General features: G+C 39.1%; 1 protein-coding gene across 3 annotated transcripts in view; it reads right to left on the reverse strand.

Moving 5' to 3' along the window:
- Positions 1–233: 233 nt before the first annotated feature.
- KLHDC10 (kelch domain containing 10) overlaps positions 234–22,395 on the reverse strand; it is a 59,151-nt gene continuing 36,989 nt past the window's right edge. The window contains exons 3-10 of one of the 3 annotated variants that reach the window (XM_036863289.1): positions 17,539–17,760; positions 16,004–16,158; positions 14,700–14,848; positions 13,035–13,119; positions 12,117–12,183; positions 11,010–11,057; positions 9,061–9,200; positions 234–350 (exon numbers count right to left, since the gene is read on the reverse strand). In XM_036863289.1, the coding sequence (XP_036719184.1) occupies positions 249–350; positions 9,061–9,200; positions 11,010–11,057; positions 12,117–12,183; positions 13,035–13,119; positions 14,700–14,848; positions 16,004–16,158; positions 17,539–17,760 (968 nt within the window). In that variant the 3' untranslated portion in view covers positions 234–248. Of the gene's footprint in view, positions 351–5,916; positions 8,429–9,060; positions 9,201–11,009; positions 11,058–12,116; positions 12,184–13,034; positions 13,120–14,699; positions 14,849–16,003; positions 16,159–17,538; positions 17,761–22,395 lie in introns of those variants that run through there. The other 2 variants (XM_036863288.1, XM_036863287.1) reach the window with 2 other exon arrangements.

The following is a 22,395-nucleotide window of genomic DNA, read 5'->3' on the forward strand; positions in this document are numbered from 1 at the left end:
GCAAGTTTTGGGAAGCACTTATTCTGGCCTTTGCTCTAGTTCCCTGTTGGGCAATGAAGTGTGACAGTGACAAGTAAGGTACGGAGGTCTCCTGGTCATCTCAGCCAGTACCAGACAGTTAGCTCAGCTGTAGGACAAGGATTCCCAGATGTTGCAAACCAGCTAAGTTATAATCAACTGAAGAGTATGTTAAAATAACTCACCTACAAGAACAGAATCTTTGGGATTTGGGCCCGGGAATCTGTTTTTCACAAGCATGCCTCGTGCTTGGAAACCAGTGGGTCATAGGTGAGTCTGGCAGCTGGCCTTGTTCTATTCCATACTCCATTTTCAGCACTCTTCCTCGGAGCCTGCAATGAGCAAGTGGGTACCCTTTACTGTGGCACTCACTAACGAACTACCTGGCTTTTGCAGTAGACCTCCTATCAAAGTAGGATCAACAATTTTAATATGAAGATCAAGGTGAAGAGCTAATGCAAGTCCAGTCCTAGTGTTGATGCTCACGTATGATGTTCACCATTATGCTCCAGGCCTTTGGTCATAATCACAGAATGTTAGATCTGAAAGGGACCTTGGAAATTATCTAGCCAAACTCCTCATTTGACAGATGAGCAAACCAAGGCCCAAAGGAAAGCAAATTGCATACAGAACCATTATGGACTGAGCCAAGAGCCAAGCCCTGGTCTCCCAACTCTCCAGGTTGTCTCTTTCTAGAACTGTACTGTCTAGGTAGCCACTAGCCACGTGTAACTATTTACATTTAAATAAATTTAAATCAAAAATTTAAAAAACAATGTTTTTTTAAAAATTTGTTTTGTTTTTATTTTTTTATTTTTGGCTGCATTGGGTCTTTGTTGCTGCGCACGGGCTTTCTCTAGCTGTGGCGAGCAGGGGCTACTCTTTGTTGCGGTGTGTGGGCTTCTCACTGCAGTGGTTTCTCTTGTTGCAGAGCACGGGCTCTAGGTGCGTGGGCTTCAGTAGTTGCAGCACGTGGGCTCAGTAGTTGTGGCTCGTGGGCTCTAGAGTGCAGGCTCAGTAGTTGTGGTGCACGGGCTTAGTTGCAGCATGTGGGATCTTCCCGAACTAGGGCTCGAACCCGTGTCCCCTGCATTGGCAGGCGGATTCTTAACCACTGCGCCACCAGGGATGCCCTGAATCAAATTTAAAATTCAGTTTCTCAGTCACAAGAACCACATTTGCAGTGCTCAAGAGCCAGCAGCTAGTGGCTACTACATATTGGACAGTGCAAACACAGAACATTTCCATCCTCATGGAAAATTCTATAGTCTAGGGCTGGTCTGGAACCTGGGCCTTTCATCTGAAGGTAATATGGGAACTGGATAGTTTTATCAATGTCTTCTCCCCTCAAACAATTACTGCAGAAGAGTAACTCAAGAGAATGTGGTTGTACTATTCAGTTAACAGTAGTTTAGAGATAGCATTTTGACAAACTAGAATTTTATGCATGAAACTGGCAGAACAAACCCACCCAAACCAACTAAGCCACTGAAAACTCTCCTCCTAAGCTAAGATGGGTCTCATCTAAGAACCAAATCAGATACTAACATGAGTTCATTTCGAAGCTCTGGCTGGTTTAAAAGGTGTAAGGTCCATTTCTTATTCCTGGTAGGTCTGAGGGGAGTATACTTTAGAAGAGACAGGAAAAATAAACCAAAGGAAATAAAATTGCTCTGCATAATAACTGTAAAATGTTAACTGTAAGGTGGGCTGGGAAGGCTTATGAATTAATTAAGGGGTAGAAATTGTATCTTTTCCTCCTTGTGGATTTATAATATCTAAGATTATTCATCCCGGGAAGGTGTATTTGATCCAAAAGTTTGTCAATGGAAACACTGGAAAACAAAAGGTGCACGTGCAATTCTGGATGGGAGACCTTAAAAGTGACCAGACTTGGGAGTGCCCACACCTACTTCGCACTTAAGAGACATGAAGAAAAGTACTACTGGGAGAGGGGATCTCATTAGAAGTGAAGCTACACAAAGCAGAGGTCTTGGAGAAGGAAGCACCAGTTCCAGAACTAGGAACTGTGGTTTCATTCCCAAAGGACCCTGGCGAAGGGCTCAGATCCTCCTGGGGCTTTTCCCTTGAATCATACAGATAGTCGTGACTCTGCATGTAAAGGTTCACATTCTTCCTCTGAATTCCCTGTAGCTCCTCCAACCCTTCAGAAGTCTTGATACATCCATATAAACTTGTGTGGAGGTGGTTTGCGGAATATATGGGAGGGGGCAGTAAAAGGGAGTATGCCTTGCCCCACAGTTACTCCCTTGCTGATGTCCTGGAGGGAGCCGCGTTGCATTGAGTGGACTACGTGTGTCCAGGAGTTCCAGAGGGGGAGCAGAGAGAAGGCGCCCACAGTGGGTGGCTGTGAAAGTTAGACGACACAGAGAGAAAACTGGACCCTGTGGGGTGGTAAAGGGAGTGGTGGAGGTAGGCTGGACTGATGCTTGGGTCGTATAGGTGAGCTCACATACACAAATTACTGTCAGACAATCAACGTGGCCTTGAACCAAATAGATCTGGATAAGATTTATTGATCAGATTGTTTTAGAAAACCAACAGCAAAACACTGACAAGATACATAAATACAGATTGGACATTTTAGGGTAAATTCACTATATTTCCTACCTGCTTGTAGGAAATCAGGTAAGGTGGGAAAAGCTGTCCTGATCATATGGCATGCACACCAGACTGCAAAAGGACTTCCACACTATTTAACAGGACTGTGGCAAACAGCTTTAAAGTAAGGCAAGCATCGTGTGTGGCCTAAGCATACCCTGTACCAAGAGCCAAGCCCAGGCTCGCCTCAGAGACGGCATGTGAGTGAGGCTTCCCTTTCTTGCCTAGTTCTTCCAGAAAGATCCTCATTGGCAGGTGCCTTTACAGGGAGATGCCTGGCGCTGTCCCTGCTCAGACTCTGTGTACAAGGAAGTGGCTTTAGAGAAAGTGTGTTTCTGATGCCTCCTTTGTATTCTAAATGTGCAACTAGTAAAACAGCAATTACTACAGCTTGGTGAAACTGCCTCTGACTCACCCTGTACAGTGACTAAGCAGGGCCTTTTAAAAACTTCTAAAAAGTGAAAAAAATAAAAGATAAAAACATGAAAATTATGTTAAAAAGATAGTACCACTTTTGAAGCACAACTCAAAACTTCTTTCCGTAACACCAGATGAGGGAAGAGGTCGCTTTCCACCAAATCTAACGACCTTAGAAGGGAAACGCCACTGCTGGGCATGATCTGGTGGCGATGCACACACAGGTTATAGAACTCTACCAAGCCTACCTCAGGCCCTGCCAATGCTCCTAGAGCCCCGAGGCATTTGGGGAACCTAAGCAATTTAAGCAAATGGTGACCAGTTTTGGAAGCTTATGATCATAGGACCATAAACCCTCATCCATCCTGGAGCTCAATGCTAGAACAATGAAGAATGAGGAAATTGACTTTTTGTGCTATATCAGAGTGCTGGCAGGTGGACAATTCAGTAACCTATGCCACCTTCTAAACATCTTTAAGACCACATAAAAACAAACTGGTTTTCCAGAATTAAGACCAACGTAGTCTTAGAGGATAATTCAACCTCTCCTACAAGCCAAGCTATATGGGTTGTAGGAAAGGTTGAGGCTCCTTCAAGAATAGTGGAAAAGCAAGTATTTGCAAAGATCCAAAGAAATGTATTCAAATGATGGGATTTCCTCTGCATCATACACAGCTTTTTTCTTCCAATATGTGCTAAGAGTTCTTTGGTGGTTATAGGAGAGACAGCCTAGAACTCAGGGCAGGAGACTATGCCAAAGCAGAAGAGTGAAGAGTGACATCTAAACTCACCATTAACCGCTGTCATCAGGTTGACCACCTACAGCTAACTGGGCTGCTTATATGTTTGCTGGTTTCTAGCCCCTCTGTGATTCCTGCTTTTCAATTTCTAACTACACATTAGCCCCACTCCACTGAAAAGGAGGTGCTTGTGGGAAAGGGTAGGGAGAAGGAAGGACTATAAATCAATCAATTGTTTGATAGAAAAGTTGAAACACTGATTATCTATGGATTTCAATTATCTGTGCTTTACTCTGGGTAATGAAAGATCACTGTTACTATACCTTTCGCTTAGAAATGTTAATGTTTATTATTATATTTTTAAATCTAGCTATGTAATGGACATGAATAGCTTAGAGCAAATTTTTACATCATGTCACCAGGGCCCTGAAAAAAGAAGATCTGCCAGTAGAGAGGGTTTCAGTTTGGCCCCTGAACAGTTAAAATTTCAATCTATTCTATATTGGTTTATAGGTTTTCCAGAATATGGAAAATACCTTGTTAAATGAAGAAAGCATCATTTTCTTCATTTAATAAAGTATTACTTTCACAGATAAATTAGTATATACATGGGAGAACTCATAGTATTAAATATTAGGTTTTAATTCTCCATTTAGAAAACTCCTTACAGGTAGACTTCCTTGTTCCTAGGCAAAGAAATGTAAGAAGATATGCAAACATGAGATAGTACAAAGATGACTGGGGAAAAGTCTCAATTCTAACAAACCCAAGAAACAACAAGTCTCTGAGTTGGAGTAAGGAAACACTGGACTTGAAAGTCCAGCTTTACCAAGAGTTGGCCTAAGCCAGCCAATCACATCTCAAATTTTTGGTATAATTTGACTCTAAAGTAATGAGCTGGCTTTCCCAAGACAGATACAAAATAGAAGTCTACCTGCTTTATAGTCACACCTTATATATAATCTGTATATATCCATATGTGTTTCTATATATTGCACTTAAACTTACAGGACTGCAGTAAGATAGCTGGGAGTACCTCAAAGAGGCAGAGAAGCAGCAGGCATAAACTTTCCTAAATCAAGTAACAGTGTCAGGAATTCAGAGTGCTGGTTTTAGATATACTAAAATGCCTGGTGACTCCCTATATAAAATTCTAGTCATCTACATTTAAGTCATCATACACACAGTCTCATTTGGCATTCAGAACACGTGCACATGTGTGGTTCTATAGCACTCAGAACCGATCATACTACATCATTTTCACTAGTGTTATATTAAAAGAAGACACTTTAGACCAAAGATATGTACTTTTATGAAAACGTCACACACAAGGTCTTGGATGTCAGGCCTCCAAAGTCTACCTCAAAGAAGACCGCCTTCAGAAGGTTTTAAAAAGGATGCTAGCAAGTGTGGATTGAACCAGTCGCTCTTTCAGCTCTCTGGTGTCACAGAACTAGAGACCTGCTTATATCCCAAGGACTATGGAAGGATAAGCACAGAGGCTGAGCATTCAGTCTTTGGTCCCTATAAATCCAGGACATTGTAAATAGAGCTGCAATGAACATTTTGGTGCATGACTCTTTTTGAATTATGGTTTTCTCAGGGTATATGCCCAGTAGTGGGATTGCTGGGACATGGAAGCAACCTAAGTGTCCATCAACAGATGAATGGATAAAGAAGATGTGGCACATATATACAATGGAATATTACTCAGCCATAAAAAGAAACGAAATTGAGTTATTTGTAGTGAGGTGGATGGACCTAGAGTCTGTCATACAGAGTGAAGTAAGTCAGAAAGAGAAAAACAAATACCGTATGCTAACACATATATATGGAATCTAAGAAAAAAAAAAAAAGGTCATGAAGAACCTAGGGGTGAGATGGGAATAAAGACACAGACCTACTAGAGAATGGACTTGAGGATATGGGGAGGGGGAAGGGGAAGCTGTGACAAAGTGAGAGTGGCATGGACATATATGCACTACCAAACGTAAAATAGCTAGCTAGTGGGAAGCAGCCACATAGCACAGGGAGATCAGCTCGGTGCTTTGTGACCACCTAGAGGGGTGGGATAGGGAGGGTGGGAGGGAGACGCAAGAGGGAGGAGATATGGGGATATATGTATATGTATAGCTGATTCACTTTGTTATAAAGCAGAAACTAACACACCATTGTAAAGCAATTATACTCCAATAAAGATGTTAAAAAAAAAAAAATCCAGGACAAATATCCTTTTGCCACCCTGGGTAGTGTGACTTGTTTAATTATGGATAGTTTCCGCCCAAACATCCAGAGACTAGATTGGAGTCATGCAGCAAAGCTTTGTTTTGAACTAATGGAGCTGCTCAGACTGACCTGCTCTGGAGAGAGCTCCTCACTGGAACAAGCCTAGCAGTGAGTGGTAAGAAGTTAAAGGCCAGACTGGTCATGGCAAGAGGGGGGCGGGGCCTCTGGAGTAGTTGCTCCTTTCCCTGCCTCCCTCCTACCCCCTCACTCCCCCAAAAGGACCCAAACTCACAGATGAAAGGTTGTTACGAGACCTTGCAGAACACAGGCTCTATGAACTCAACCCCACATGGATGGGAGGTTATAATAAGGCCTGGAGGTTAGGAGTCCAAGTCTAGAGGCCACATTTTTCTCTTCCCCAGAACTGAACACTAGATGGTAACTTTTTAGCCATAAGTCAAAGGTGATTTTAAATTCACACTGAGCCTAAGAGATTCCCTTCTGGGACGAAGGAAGAAGAAGAATAATTTTAAAAGCTAAGCGAAAAAGAGGCACTTAAAGCAAAAACATGTCCCTAGTCTCCCCTCTGAGTCTCCTGTTATGACGTAACCAACAGAATGATCAGCACTGTGCCCTCTTGCACACCTTTAGCACCTTTCATACACCGAAGGACTTCCAACTGCTCATGTCTCAGTGACCACTCTAGCAGCCTGATGGCAAAGCAAGTAAAAATTTAGGTCATTTCTTTTTTAGAATTAAAATACAACACAAAACAAACCAGAACTAAAATTTCACACCAAAAAGTGAATGATCCTCAGTTTCATTCCTTCCTCATGCTAGTTTTAAAAATGATACTTAGTCCTTCAGGAAGAATGACCTGTGGCTTTTCCCCAAGACCTTTTATCCAGTTACTAGGCAATTACTCACAGCACCATGCACATTAAAGCAGACAGAAAATGAGGCAAAAAGCTAAGAGAAAAATCAAGGGCCAACTGGCTTTCTAGAGATAAAACCCATTGCCTGAGAATACAGTAGGTGCATGGCCCAGAGTGAGAAAAGAAACAGTTCTGGAAGAGATATGGGAACATATGTATATGTATAACGGATTCACTTTGTTATAAAGCAGAAACTAACACACCATTGTAAAGCAATTATACTCCAATAAAGAAAAAAAAAAAAAGAAACAGTTCTGAAAGGAAATGGCCAATATGACAGTCAAAGCTCACAGCCCAGAGCAGAAGCCCTCCCTGCCCTGCTCTACTCCGGCCTCTCATGAACTTACATTTATGTCCCACAGCATTTATGCCACACACTTAGGGTCTGCAATCCCCCACAATGAAGTAAAAAAGATACTTGAAACGATTAATAAGCATAGGAGAATTTCAAAACTGCCCAGAACGAAGAACTTTGACCACCATAAATTTCTTGATTTAAAATGTTCTTGGTGCCATAATTTCTAAGAGCAACAACAAACAGCACAACTATAACACACAATAAAGTCTTTAGACAAGTCAACTCTAACCACTGCTGGCACCATAAGGATGAGAAAAGAAATCACTAATCAAGAACTGCTGAGCTGCTGGACTTTTCTCTAAAGTCAAAGGATCGGTTTGGGCACCTAGGCAGCAAGACATCAACCACCGCTGCCATTAGATCCAGCTGCTCAATTAGATGTACCTTTGAAAACAGGAAGTTAAACATCTAGCTTTCCCTATAATCTGCAAGAGTCTCAAGGTTAGCCTTCTTGTTCTATCCCCAAAACTTCCTGTTGTTGTTGCTGGATTTAATTTTTTTAATTTAATTTTTGTTTCTATTGATGATGTTGCTTTAATTTATAGAGCACTGCCTGACAGGGTCATATGTTTAGAGTTCCTTTAAAATTTTCTTTATCTTATCTTGATTCATAACATTATTAAGGTACTTTCAGACTTTCCCTCAACTCCATCAAGGAAGAGGGAGTATGTGAGTATGTGTGTGTGTACTGGGGCAGAAGGGAGAGAAGCAAAGAAAAAAGCACGAGGGAAAGTGAGATTCCATAAACTTAAAACAATTTACAGAAAGGCATCTGATGTATTTTCTGAATAAGGCCTTGATCAGGGTAACCAATCCTCTCTGTAGCACATTCTACACTGCCCATAAATAAAGGAGTCTCTTTAAATTAACATTTCCAGTATCAATGAACAGTCCAGAAATCCTCATTTCAAGCGCTCGATGAGTCCCTGTGTGAGTCCAAGGTGCAGAAGCTGTGTCCGGGAGAGGTTTGCTAGGTTGGGGAAGGCCGCAAGCAGCTTCTCCCACGCCAGTTCCAGCAGGCTAGGAACCACCAGCCAGATCTTAAACAACGACCCAGTCCGTTTATTTTCGTGGATGTTCACCACTCCTCCATGAATGTACATGCAACCAGCCTATGAACAAATGGCAGTCAAAAGAGGATAAATTCACATGGGAGAGAAACAGGTACTTACGCTGAAGATTCAGCCAAAAAGTTCATAGTAGGCTGAATTAGACGACAGGAAACAGAAAAGTTTCTCACTGATCCCAACACAGTGCAGAGATCAAGAAAGGCTTAGATACTGAACGAGTTACTAAGGGAAAAGCAGGAGGCTGGTTTTACTTCAACAACAACTCCAACAACGGTAAACTAAGACTATATTAGGTATCCACTGTGCCCAGTACTAGGGTACAAGGTGAAAATAAAGGTCTTTGCATTCAAGAAACTAGTAGAATCTTCAATAACATGACATCTTGGGGGTAAAACTATTCTGCCCTCCCAGGAAACACCTTTGATATCACTGTCAGGGCCTGAATGCCACATGTAGCATTTCTTTTACATTTATGTTGCTCTTTTAAGCTTGTATGTGATGGTTTTTCTCCCCTTTTCTCAGAGGAAGAGCTAGCTCTGGAATAAAAGTTTTTAAAAACACATTCTTAATCCAAGCTTTGTTAATATCAGAATTTTTTTTTTCTTGCTATATCTCTAAAAATATCTCCTTATCATCTGCAGCTACATAAAAAAGATACGAAAATGAAAGCTTACTGGTGTAACAGCTGCACAGTGAAAATAAACTGGCTCTGGCATGGTAGCTGGGAGCTTTACCCATTGAAAAGTCTGCAGATTCAGCTTCCAGATATCTCCCAGGATCACTTCTCCATTATAGCCCCCGCAAATAAACACATCTATCAGGAAAAGAGAAAGCCAAAATCACACAAAGGAAAAGGGTCACAGTGACAGCATGTCCTGTAGTAGCTCTCACGGCTAGATGACACGGGAGCAGTTCAGTCCCCATACCATAAAGGACTCCAGCTGGCAGGCCGCTCATGCTGCTGTCCTGTCCCTCACTAGGGTTCGGACACTCTGTTGGGATCTTTGCTAGGGCTAAGGGTGCAAGCCTCTGAGGAAGCTTCATGTCTAGGTTCTCAAATTCAAATACCTACAGTGCCAGGCATAGGAAGTGAATGAGCAAGAAGGTTCAGGGAAAATAAACAAATAGGTCCAGGGAACAAACAGGAGTGCACATGCTCTAATGAGGAAGATGGCGATGCAGCTCCAGCTCATCAATGCCATGTAGGACTTAGGGTCAGCAATTGCCAGATCTTCCAATTTTTTAAAAGACGCTGGAAATCCAGGTTTTTTGAAAAGTGAAACATTTTGATTTTTAAGTATTGGCCACTAACTCAAAAACTGTAATACACACATGAGCCAAACAGAACACATCTGCAGGCCACCAGGTTGCAAACTCTTCTTTTAAATAACATCCTGAAAAGGATAGACATTTTTCTGCCCATAGAGACAAACATTCTCTACTTAGACAATTAACCTGCAATGTTCAGTTTGGGGGCACAAAAGAGGTTTTTCCAAGCTTTCTTCAGCCCAAAGAGGACAGTTTGAAGTCCCATTTGATCTGTACCAGTTATTTACGTCAGGAACAAAACCTTCCCAAAATCAAAGGTTTTTTTATTATTGTTCTTGTTGTTCTTTTTGTTTTTATAAAATCAGTTAGTTATAACTAAGTAGACAACATGTAACAAAGGCTATGTGAACCTTCAAGCTAAATGCCCACAACTATAGCTGAATTCCATTTGTATGGTGCCTGGACTCAAAGAACCAAACGAATACATGTCTTAACTCAGATCTAGATCAAGTTTAAGTCAATACAATTAAACTATAAAATACACTGGAAACTTTTCTGGCTAGGATTTAAAAAAAGTATGGCTCCGTTCTTAGAGAGGCAAAGCTGAACAACGTCACTATCTATAAATCTTGTCCAAAGAGCAGAAGCAAAATAAAAAGCGCCTTTGTACTAGAGATGGCAGCATAATCCTAGTAAAATCTGAACTAAGCTGCTGAAAGGATACAGGCTATCAAACTCATTTACACACACCTTCCTCCCCTCCAAAAATTTAAGGTGGTATATCCAACTATAAAATAAGCTGTAAATTAAAAGACAGGACGGTTTTCCAAAGAGGAGTCATTTATTACACTCAGATAAAGTAGCTGCAGCTGCTTTCTGAAGCCATACAATGCTTGTGTTTTAATACGGCCAAAGAATGAGCTAAGAGTTCTATCTGGCATCAGATAGAGAAGAGAATAAACTTTATGAAATTACACTCTGAAGGAGCTATTACAATTTTAATACAATGTCTACCAAGGTCTCTACTGTATGTCAGGATTATTAGTGTTACCCACCAAAACCAGAGACATCTGTTGAGGTGGGGTGCCGAACGATTAGGTGGTAGAGTAGAAGCTTATTTATCACTTATTTTTGAGTTCTGTGATAACTGAGGGAACCCAAACAACACATTAGTTTACTTTATGAAAACTGCTGAGAGATGCAGAACTTTATGGATTTCCCTTTAAGTATAAACTAAAAGAAATAGACTCTCCCCAAAGTTATGCCTCTTTTAAAGAGTTATCATTAAGAAATGAAATAATCTCAGTATGTACAATTACAAAAATGGAACCAGCCTGTTATTTGAAATCCTTACCATTTTTTATCTGAACACAACTGTGACATCTTCGGGCTGCAGGAAAACCTGCCAAACACATAAATACAGAAATTCCATTATTCACAGAAAGACTGGGAATAATGGTGATCCGACACAGCAAAAGACATACTATGAATAACTTGCTTAAAACAATCCCTTTGTCGCATTAAAGCAAACATTGACTAGTCCTTCCAATCCTGCCTTATTTCACACTAGAATAAATCCATCGTAAGTTTCATCATAATGATATAACGTTAAGGTGTCAGGAAAACAAAATGAGGTGGCAGTAGGCAGGGGTTACTAGTGGCTTTCCCAAGCCCTTTTACCCACAAAGAGACAGGTAGATCTTCATTTAAGTGCCTACTTTTATCCTACCCAGATTTCCCCTCTTCCACAGAATTCAGCAATCCCCATTAAAAGTCTATGCTCATGGGCTTCACTGGCGGTGCAGTGGTTAAGAATCTGCCTGCCAATGCAGGGGACACGGGTTCAAGCCCTGGTCCGGGAAGATCCCACATGCCAAGGAGCAACTAAGCCTGTGCGTTACAACTACTGAGCCTGTGCTCTAGAACCCGCGAGCCACAACTTCTGAGCCCACGTGCCTAGAGCCTGTGCTCCACAACAAGAGAAGCCACTGCAATGAGAAGTCTGCACACCGCAACGAAGAGTAGCCCCGGCTCGCTGCAACTAGAGAAAGCCTGCGCCCAGCAACGAAGACCCAATGCAGCCAAAGATAAATAAATAAATAAATAAATAAATTTTTAAAAAATGAAATAAAAAAAATAAAAGTCTCTGCTCAGTTGCTGAGGAAGAATAATAATTGGGCTAAGGAATACAAGTAATTTCTTTTCTTTTCTTTTTGGCCACGCCGCACGGCATCTGGGATCCTAGTTCCCAGACCAGGGATCGAACCCGTGTCCCCTGCAGTGGAAGCTTGGAGTCTTAACCACTGGATCGCCAGGGAAGTCCCACAAGTAATTTCTAATACCAATTCAACAGATATTTTTCTTCTCATATAATGCAATAAAATTACTTTTTCTCTTTCAGAACAAGTAAAACTATAAAATACATTTATTAAAGATAAATGAATCAATATTTTAAATTTACCTATTTTTTCATGGGGTTTTGTTGCAATTTCCTCCCATGCATTCGTTTCAAGGTTATATGCATGAATCTTGGAGAGAAAAAAAAAAAGAGGATACACAAAAAATTTTAGCTAGCCTGAAAACTGGATTTTTCAAAACAGCCTGTACAAACATATTCTTGGTTGAAAAGCCTTCTTTTCCTTTGCCATTCTCTGATCTTTCCTAATTCTAATATAAGGCAAAACATTAAATGAAGCAATTGAAAATTAAGCACATACATAATTTTATTATTTTTAAATCACAGAAAAGTGTGAAGAAAAAAGGTGGAATTCTGCAACTTGCACATTTTCTACAATGAACATGTATCATTTTTATAACAGAAAAAAGCAAGTGTTGGTAAGAAAACATGGAACTGCAGTTTTGACAAAACTTGAAAAAGACCATTAAGGTTCCAAATCAGGAGCTCTGAGGCCTACAGATTTCCCCCGGGACATGGATTTAGAAATGCCACAGAGACAGATGAATAAAAGCCCTTCAGAACTCAGCTTTCTAAAGTTAGTGATGTGCAGTCCTAAATGTGCCTGTTCTTTTTAGATACACAGCACTGACAATGAGAGGGATGTGACATTCTGAGAATCCTGGTTCCAAATCTAATTAGTTGCTCCATTTAAGCTACTGTATCTTTCTTTTAATGTCTTTTCTCATCTAGCATAAAGGGATAATTCTAATAAAGTATTTTCAGTGTGTGATTATGCAACTGTCAGCTGGAAAGCATATCAGGGGCACAGAGTTCAACCTTATATTATAAAGAGCATCTAACACAAAATAGGTGTGGATGAAGAAACTGCTTGAAAATTACAATATCTACAGTAATTGTTACTTATGTTTAGTATAACACATGCCTCTCTCTAGCCTTCTTCCTCTCTCTTTTTTAATATACCTTATTTAAGGAATAAGCTGTCCAAGAAGTACCACCTCCCAAGATGTAAATCCTCTGCCCATCATGTGCAATTTCATGTCTGTATCTGAAAATATACAATAAAATACATTTATAATTATGGGAAAAATGATCTACCTAAGATTTGGCTGCAAGACTTTTTATTGCATCATTATTTATAATAATAAATTATTGGAAATAACCCAAATGTTTAATAATAGTGAATTGGTTAAATAAATTATACAATATATAAAAAATGGATTAGCATGGAACCAATAAGAATGTAGGAACAGAGGATGGTTAATATACTGAGAACTTCTTTTCATGTCATTAACTGAAAAAACAAATCAGTTATATAAGAGCAGATAGGCTATAATCCTACTAAGAATTTATAGATATACAAATATGCAAAGAAAATGACTATAAGGATACATGCAAAATGTCAACCCTGGTTATCCCTGAGTTTAGATTTTGCTTTTTATTTTCTTTATTTTGCTTATTGGTATTTTCTAGATTTTCTATAATCTTTTTGTGATAACTTTGTATAAGGGGGGAAATTATTACAGTTTTAAAAAGTGATCTGCCTACATTTAATTAGAAAGCTTAGACTATGGGCTTTCAAATTAAGACACTTATTTAACAGATACAAAAATACCAGAAAAATTATGCTACATAAAACTGTGAATATAATGTGAAACACCTACCAGAACTTTTATCCAAGCAGTCTAGCTAAAAGCTGAAACAAGTTATAATATGTCCATAAAATGATTCAAAGAAGGCAACCATGTGAAAATGCTTTGAAAACTTAATCTATTTCCTCCTTTCCCTGGAGGCCCTGGTGCTGATAAAATAAATTACATCAAAATTGCTCCCCATACCAAGCCATCTCCCAAGTCCTCTCATGGTAGTTCTGCAATAATCAGCCCACTAAGATACTACAATAGAAATAAGTCTTCCTTGGCACCCATATGTCATTTTCTTAAAGGCAACAAAGACATAATAGTCTAAACAGTGAATAAAAAATTATTTACTGTCTTTGCTTTTAAACTAGAGGGCAAAAAAACCTCTTTAAGTTTTCCAGTGAGTTTAATTCTAAGAAGAGGCAACTGCTACTAGGAAAAAAAAAAGTGAAAGATCTACGACTGCTACTAGAAGGCAACTAAAGAGAATCACATGATGTTTGAGTGTTTAACAGAGTACTTAAAATAAATGACCTTCCCTTCCTTTCTTCCATCCATCCAACCAACACTCACTGAGTACCACTACGGGGCAAGGCACTGTGTTCTTACTGGGGATACAGTTGTGAGCAAATAAGCCAAAGAATCCTAATATGCAAGTTAAGAAGGGAAATCAAAAAGTTAACTAGAATGTAATTATTTTGCCTGTAATATGAAATTTAGTTACAATTGTTATCATTGGTTTCACTATTTTCCTAATGCAGGAAAACTGAAGTACAAGAGGAAATAACAGGAAAAAAATTCTTTAATTCAGAGGGAGATACCATTCCCTCACCAGAAGACCCTTCTTTAATGCTGAACTGGGATCTAATAGCCAGTTAGCTATTTTAACCAGGTCAAAGGGTCTTCTTCAAACCATACTCCCAATATTCTGAAAAAAAGTAAAATCTTAGCAAGAAAGAATAAATATGCTTTAATCCTAGAATCTCACCTCTCTTCTGGTAGATCACAGGATAGGTTGTTTGGTTTCAGTTGTGTCCACTCTCTGGTATTGAGATCTAATTTGTGCAGGTCTGTGCTGTAAATATAGCCAGTTGTCCCTCCAAAGACATAAAGGGAGCCATTGATGATAGCCATGGCCTGGATAATGAGGAAAGGTGAACGAGACTTCCTCGTTAACACTTGATTGAAGAATGTAACCTTATTAGATATCCCCAAATCAGGTTTTATTTAAAACCTGGGGGGCTCTAAAAATCAGACCCTTAAAAAGGACTAAAGATTTTAGAGAAACAGAGATTATTTTTAGAAAAGTTAACTTTGCTCAACTGGAAAGAAAGTTCTATCTAGATAGGCAAAGGGCGTCAGATGATCCTTAGGGGTCCTAGCCAACCAAAGAATTTATAGATCATGGACATGAGCATTTCCACTGAAAGCTGCTTCACTTTCTAAGCAGTCTGAAGAAAAATGCCCTTAAGGAGAAGGAGCAAATATGAAAATAAGGCACCAGAATCCCTTAAGTAAGAAGTCTAGAGTTGGCAGTCCCCAAAACTTGACATTTTCTACCAGACTCTTCTCAGTGTAAGTTTTGCTATTGTTATGGTAATTTCTTAGAGTTTAAATGCCTCCTGTGGTGGGATACGGTCATCCAGTATGTGCCTCACACATAGTTCAGAAGCTATGTATCAGTACCAGTGCCAGCCAGTGCTAGTTAAGAAAGAAGCCACAGCTTTGGTTGTTTTAAGCTTAGCACATTACTCCCAAAGGGTCCCTGAAGTATGGTGAGTTGCTTTCCTACCTTTTTAGATATAACTTTTCAAACCTAAGGTTTGAAGCACTAGAACCTAACTGGAAACTAATTTCTATATAATCTGTGTTTTAGCTCAGATCTGTATAAAAGTCTCTTAACCAAGTACAGGGATCATCTACTGTATTACTTAGGTTAGAAAGCTCTTCAAAGCATCATAACACTCTAAAGACTACAGGACCTGGGCCATAAATAGCCAAATCTCTCATTGGGGGTGGGTGAGGTCCTGACATTTATAGAAACCTCCATACAGGTCTAGATCATTGGTCTTAATCAGAAACAAAAAGTAAGGGGAAAAAAAGGAAAGAAGAAGGCAAGCAACCAGATTTACAAACTACAATTTCACATCAGAACTGAAAAATCAAATAGTAACCACAATGAATTTATTCTCCATTAAAAAAAATTGGTGGCAATATAAATATTCTGACATTGTTCCTGGAACTAGAAAATCTGAACAAATACATCCACAATTACTGGCCATAGATTGGTACCTGTCCATATATACGACTGGGTTTCTTCCCCCGACAGCTGAGTAAAGCCCATCTCTTATACTTCACGTTACAGACATGGACGTCATTGCCGTTGCTCTCACCAAATGGGATGCCTGTTCCTCCAAACACCAACAGGTTGTTTCCATGCAGCACAACTGGGAAAGGAGAAGCACAAATTTCATTTTCGTACTGGCTACCTGCAATGTGTTCCCACATTAACCCAGAAAATCTGAGAAACTCAAAAATGTCCGCTTTGATACTTTCAGAAGATAGCTCAAACCACTGACATATAACTACTACAAAGTTTTACAGAAAAAGATCTAATTCACACTATTTCACATAGCTCACTGTTTGATATGTGACATGTACTGTGAAATTCATGAAACACTGTATATAACAATACAGAATGATATGAACTACAATCCACCGCTGCTGCTTAACACAGTTCAAGTACACAGTAAAGCAAAAGAAAATGAAGGATCATCACTGCCTTAGCAAAGACCCAGTGGGACTCAGGATGAAGGCATAAAAGGATCATTCGGTTTTTGCCAGGGGAATGATCTCTACATTTTAAATTATAGTTTCTGTCATCTTAATCCTCCACCAGATAAAAAGAACACGAATATCCTGCTGGTAACTTTCTGTTCCTGTCATCACACACACTTGTATATACTTTTTCTCTCTCTGATGGCAAATATTCTGAAAATACTGCTACTGTATTATTTCAATGACTTTTTTTTTTTTAACCAATTATTCAATTGATGTAGTGTAAGAGTCAACAGCATGAGCTCTGGTGCCCGTGAGAGCTGGGTTTAAAGTCTCGTGTGACCTCAGGAAAGTTATTTAATCTCTCTAAATTAATCTTCCCAACAACCCTATGAGGTAGGAACCATTATTATCTTTTCCATTTTTATAGATGATAAAATAGAAGTGGTGAGAGGTTTAAATAATTTGTTGAAGGTTTCCTAAAAAGAACCTTGCCAAGCTAGGGTTCAATCCCAGGCAGTCTGGCTCCAGAGCCTGCGCTCACAGCCACTGCCCTTCGGGCCTCTCTAAAGCCTCAGTTTCCTCATCTGTACAATGGTGATAATTCCAGTGTTGGCATCATAGAGACGTTGTGAGGATTAAACAGATACCACATGTGAAGTACTTTGCTCAAGAGCTTTAAACCCCATTTGTTGATCTTCTACTACATTTTGCGTAGCATATATATGATACTTTATGTTGAACCCTCTGAGATATTATTAATTCCATTTTATAGGTAAGGAACTAGAAGCTAAAAATCATCTGTCAAGTAAATGACATACAGCTAAGTTCAAACTCAGGACTATCCAGCTCACAATTAATTCTGAATCACCATGCTATAGTATTGATACAGTATTATCACAGTAAGAGTCTATCCATTAACAGGGTTTAATCATATTACTATTATGATTTATTATTATTAAACATTATTAACAAGGAAAACATGTGACACTGAGCCAGACCTCTCAGACATTTCATAAAGTCAAAAGTTCAGAACTGCTGGCACTCACGTGACATAGATGCCAATTCTCGGGGCATGTAGCCATCTGTGCCCATCTGGTGCCATACTCCTGTAGCAAAATGATACCTCCAAAGCTCCCTGAAGAGAGGATAGTCTTCATTATCTGGCCCTCCTGATTCATCATAATCTGGGTTATAACCTCCAAACACATATAGATTGGTATTATCTGCCACACAACGATGTCCGCTTCGTGCTGGTGGAGGTCTGTGGCCTAGGAGAGAAGAGGACAGTTTTCCACAGATGACCCAGCAGATTAAAAGCACAAACAAAATTTGGCAACAAACATTTTATCTTTAAAAGGAAATCAGGGAAAATTTATAATGTGGATGTACTTTTTATTTACTTAGGTTATTTTATACATTCACACATACTACTTAGGATTTTAAGGAGCTAGTCTCCATTTCTATTTCACAGGACTATTTTCAGATTTTGATAACTGTAAGAAGATTTTTCCCAAGGGAGGCAAAATAACGTCATAAACTTGAGAAAATGGCTGGTAACTTGGAGTTTTCAAGAAAAGAAGGAGGAGGGGTTTAATAATCCAAAAGCTAAAAGGACAGATTTTCTATTTTCTTAGAGGAGAAAAAAACACAGGCCAACGAAATTAAACTGAAAATATTAGAGAACTACATAAATATAATCACAAATGTGAATGAGTCATGTATAAATAAAAATACACATACATAAAACCTGTGATTTTTCCACAATATATAATTATACACTTAAAAAGAAAACTGGCTTTCAAAGAGTTATAGCAAAGTCTGGAATTTAAATACCACTCCAGACATTATGGTAGTTAACAAAGAATATCCCTGTATTTATCTCAAAGAGCATCTTTCATCCTATTAAGAGCTTTACTGAGAAAAGCTATTTCAGGGAATTTCCTGGTGGTCCAGTGGTTAGGACTCGGTGCTTCCAATGCTAGGGCCCCGGGTTCGATCCCTGGTCGGGGAACTAAAGATCCCACAAGCTGCACAGCCAAAAGAAAAGAAAAAAAAAAGCTATTTCTACAATTTGTATTTGCAAGCTTTCTGAAGTTTAAATTATGTCAACTAGTTTACTAAAAGTTAACTTCAAGATTATTTTAGAGTAAAAAACCCCAAAATTTATATTAATTCTATTATCCTTACAATTTTTACACCAGTCTACACAAACCTTTACATAGCTACAGAACCAAAGATGCTTAAATACACACTGGACAGAATAAGCTACTATGGTCGTCTGTTATCCTACAGATTTATCTACCTTCATATATTAGGAATAGATACTAGTATAATATTAATATTTATGACAATGCTGGACACCTAATAAACATTTGTTATATAAACATTACCAGCCTAATATAGGCCTCACATATTTATATTTTTAAATCAAAATCCCACTTCCTACGCTATGCTTTTAAACAAGAACTGAAAAGAAATTGCACAGAGCTAGAAAAACTAAAAACCAAACAAACAAACCACAAATCACCCAATCACTCAAGTCCAACCTGTTGGTCCTGAGAATCTTTGATGGCTCCTTAGTGCTCAAGCTTGAAGCCCTCAAACAGCAATTCAGAGCCTTTCCTGATCCCTCACACTCCTGCCTGTTTAAGTCTGTCTCTCTGCTTAGAAAGCCGAGTCCTTTCCTTAGCTCTTGGCCTGGTCTACCTAGTGTTCAATGCCTGGAAGTTCCCTGGTGGCCTAGTGGTTAGGATTCTGGGCTTTAACTGCCGTGGCCTATGTTCAATTCCTGGTCGGGAAACTGAGATCCTGCAAGCTGTGCAGTGCGGCCAAGAAAAGAAAAAACCTACAGCCCTTACAATTTAGTACCATACCACTCAAGTAATAGGACAGACATGGACAATTAATAAGATGATTACACCATAACTGTATAAATACATAATAAATATAATTTTAGGCAAACTATAATCACTGAGGAAATTTACTCACAAGCTGTGATTTACCTCAAGTGAACTCAATTTCTCTTTCTAAAAATCTTGAAACACAGAAAATGTGGTGTGGAAGAAAGAGCAATAACTTCTACAAATATCTAGATTTGAATCCAGGTTCTTTCTTACTGCTTCCTTGAGCAAGTCACTGACCCTCACTGAGTCTCAGCTTCTTCATTTGTATGAATGGATTATTATTCCTGTACTTTACAGATTTATTATACTTGCTATTATGTTAAAATGTTTATTGGTTAATAATATATGTATCTTCCCAGGAGGCTATAAGCTATTTGAGGGAAGAGGAATTATTTGCATTCACCTTTCTATTACCAAACCTAAGGCACACAGAAAACACTGAACAAATTTACAAATTTAATTTTTCTCTACTCATTTTGTTAATATTTATTTTTCTTCTCCAAATAATTATAAGTTTCTAAAGGGCAAAAATCATGTATAGCAATTAGCCTGCATCACCCACAACACCTAAAACAGTTAGAGATATGTAACAGACACTAGAAGTTTCACTGATACTAACTTCAGGTCAAAGTTAACAGCAACAGGGATGATCAAAACAGTGTAGAGCTCTCAGTGGACTTTGATATTGTGCTTAAGAGAGATACAATTTTGGGGACAGGGGTTGGATTATGCAATGGTCTTCTCAAAACACAAATGCTTCTAAGAATTAGCAAGACAAATTTTAAGAAAAAAACTTAACAGAGTTGCTATGGTCAACAGACAGGAACTCTAAGAATCTCTATAATGTCATTTGCTTTATTACCTGGAGCCAAAAGATACTTTTTAAAACTGCTTTTGGGCAAATATGAAAAGACATACAGTATATTCCAGGATTTTCTCTAAATGACTGTACAACGGAGAAGACATTCCATTCTAAGTTTACTGCCAACTATTTTTGAGACAAATGTAACTCACATGGATTAAAGGTTGGGGAGTCAATGAAAGATGATTTTATATTTACCCACTCATTCATTCATTCATTAAGCCAAAAATATTACTGGACGCCTGCTACATACCAGGTACTGTACTAGTTGCTGAGGATACAATGGTAAGACCATTACTCTTTCTGTCCTCTGGAGCTTACAGTCTAGTCCTGTGCTGTCCAACACAGTGGCCACTAGCCACATATGACTCCTGAGCATCTGAAATAAGGCTGGTTCAAACTGAGCTATGCTTTAAATGTAAAATACCCCCTGGATTTCAAACACTTAGTATCCAAAAATAAATGTAAAGTTACTAATTTTTATATCTGAATATAGGTTGAAATGACATTTTTGATCTCGAGTCAAATAAAAATTAAGATTAATGTCACCTATTTTTTACTTTTTTCATGTGGCTACTAGAAAATTTAAAGTTTTGTGACTCACGTAATATGTCTATCAAAAGCGCTTGTCTAGCTCAATTGCTGGCTTCTGTAAATAATGCCATTATCTATGCAAATTAAACTGCTGGGTAAAGAGCATCTGATCAACGTTTGATAAATATTAAACATCCTGTCAAGAAGTCTTATAGCTAGGAGTGAAGAGGTAACTATTCTTTCTCTTTAGTCAGTAACTAAAGATTTCTTTGTACATATTTATAGCCCAAGAGTGACTAACATATTAGAAAGCCATATTTTATTTTGAATAAATCATGGGGAGTTATCAAGGTTAATGTCATGGAGACTACACATTAATTTTCATTATGAAGAATATAGCATAGGCTCCTCAACCTTGACCAAAACTTAACTGGGTTTTAGATTCTTAAAGTAGTTCTCTGAATCTTGTCCCAAATTCTCCATGTGCAAACCCCACTTTCCTAAAAAGTATTTGCTACTAATAAAATCAGCCACAGAATCAGGTTACCTGATTGAGGAACTCCAATTAGAAAATGCAGAAGTCAAAAATTAAAACTGAACCTGTATGCAGAGGTGAACTCAATACCCAGAAGGGAACATGCAGCTGAGGGAGTATGTACCTGTGGTAACTGAGCCACCTTTTTGCTTCAGTGTGCCCATCATGTCACAATGATGAGCACACTTGCTCTTTACCCCAGGGAGTAAGCCAGAGCTTACTGTAACCAGGGACATGGGCTTTAGTTTGCAGCCCAAAGGAAGAAAGAAGCTAGCTGTCAGAGATAAGGCAATGATGAGGTTGCGCCAACGTTATTACCGTTAACAAATAATTTGGTAACAAAGCTTTCTTTACGTAGATTTATATGCAAATGTCTAAAAATTTCTGGAAACAGAATTTCTGGGGTCAAAGGAATATACACTTAAAATTGACACAGATAGGGGACTTCCCCGGTGGCGCAGTGGTTAAGAATCTGCCTGCCAATGCAGGGGACACGGGTTCGATCCCTGGTCCAGGAAGATCCCACATACCGCGGAGCAACTAAGCCTGTGCGCCACAACGACTGAGCCTGCGCTCTAGGGCCCACGTGCTGCAACTACTGAGCCCACGCGCCTAGAGCCCGTGCTCTGCAACAACAGAAGCCACCGCAATGAGAAACCTGTGCACCACAACGAAGAGTAGCCCCCGCTCACCGCAACTAGAGAAAGCCCGTGCGCAGCAATGAAGACCCAACGCAGACCCCCCCCCCGAAAACTGTTACAGATATAATACTGTTATAGACCCATATTGCTTTCCGAAAAGACTGCAACAATTTATATCCCCAGCAATAGTGTACGGTAGTGTCTATTCCTTTATGCCCTCTTCAACCTTTTTAGTTTGTGCCAATCTGATGGGTGTCAGGTTACTTTGTATTTCTCTGATTTTTACTAGTTCACATATTTATTGGCCCATTTGTATTTCTTCTTTGGGGAATTGCCTGATCATATCCCCTGTCCACTTTCCTATCTATTGTGTTGTCTTCTCATGGATTTGTAGAAATTATTTATTTATTCTATTTCTTTCTTCCAGC

Source organism: Balaenoptera musculus, chromosome 9 (assembly GCF_009873245.2).
Source record: "Balaenoptera musculus isolate JJ_BM4_2016_0621 chromosome 9, mBalMus1.pri.v3, whole genome shotgun sequence".
In the NCBI taxonomy this organism is placed as follows: Eukaryota; Metazoa; Chordata; class Mammalia; order Artiodactyla; family Balaenopteridae; genus Balaenoptera; species Balaenoptera musculus.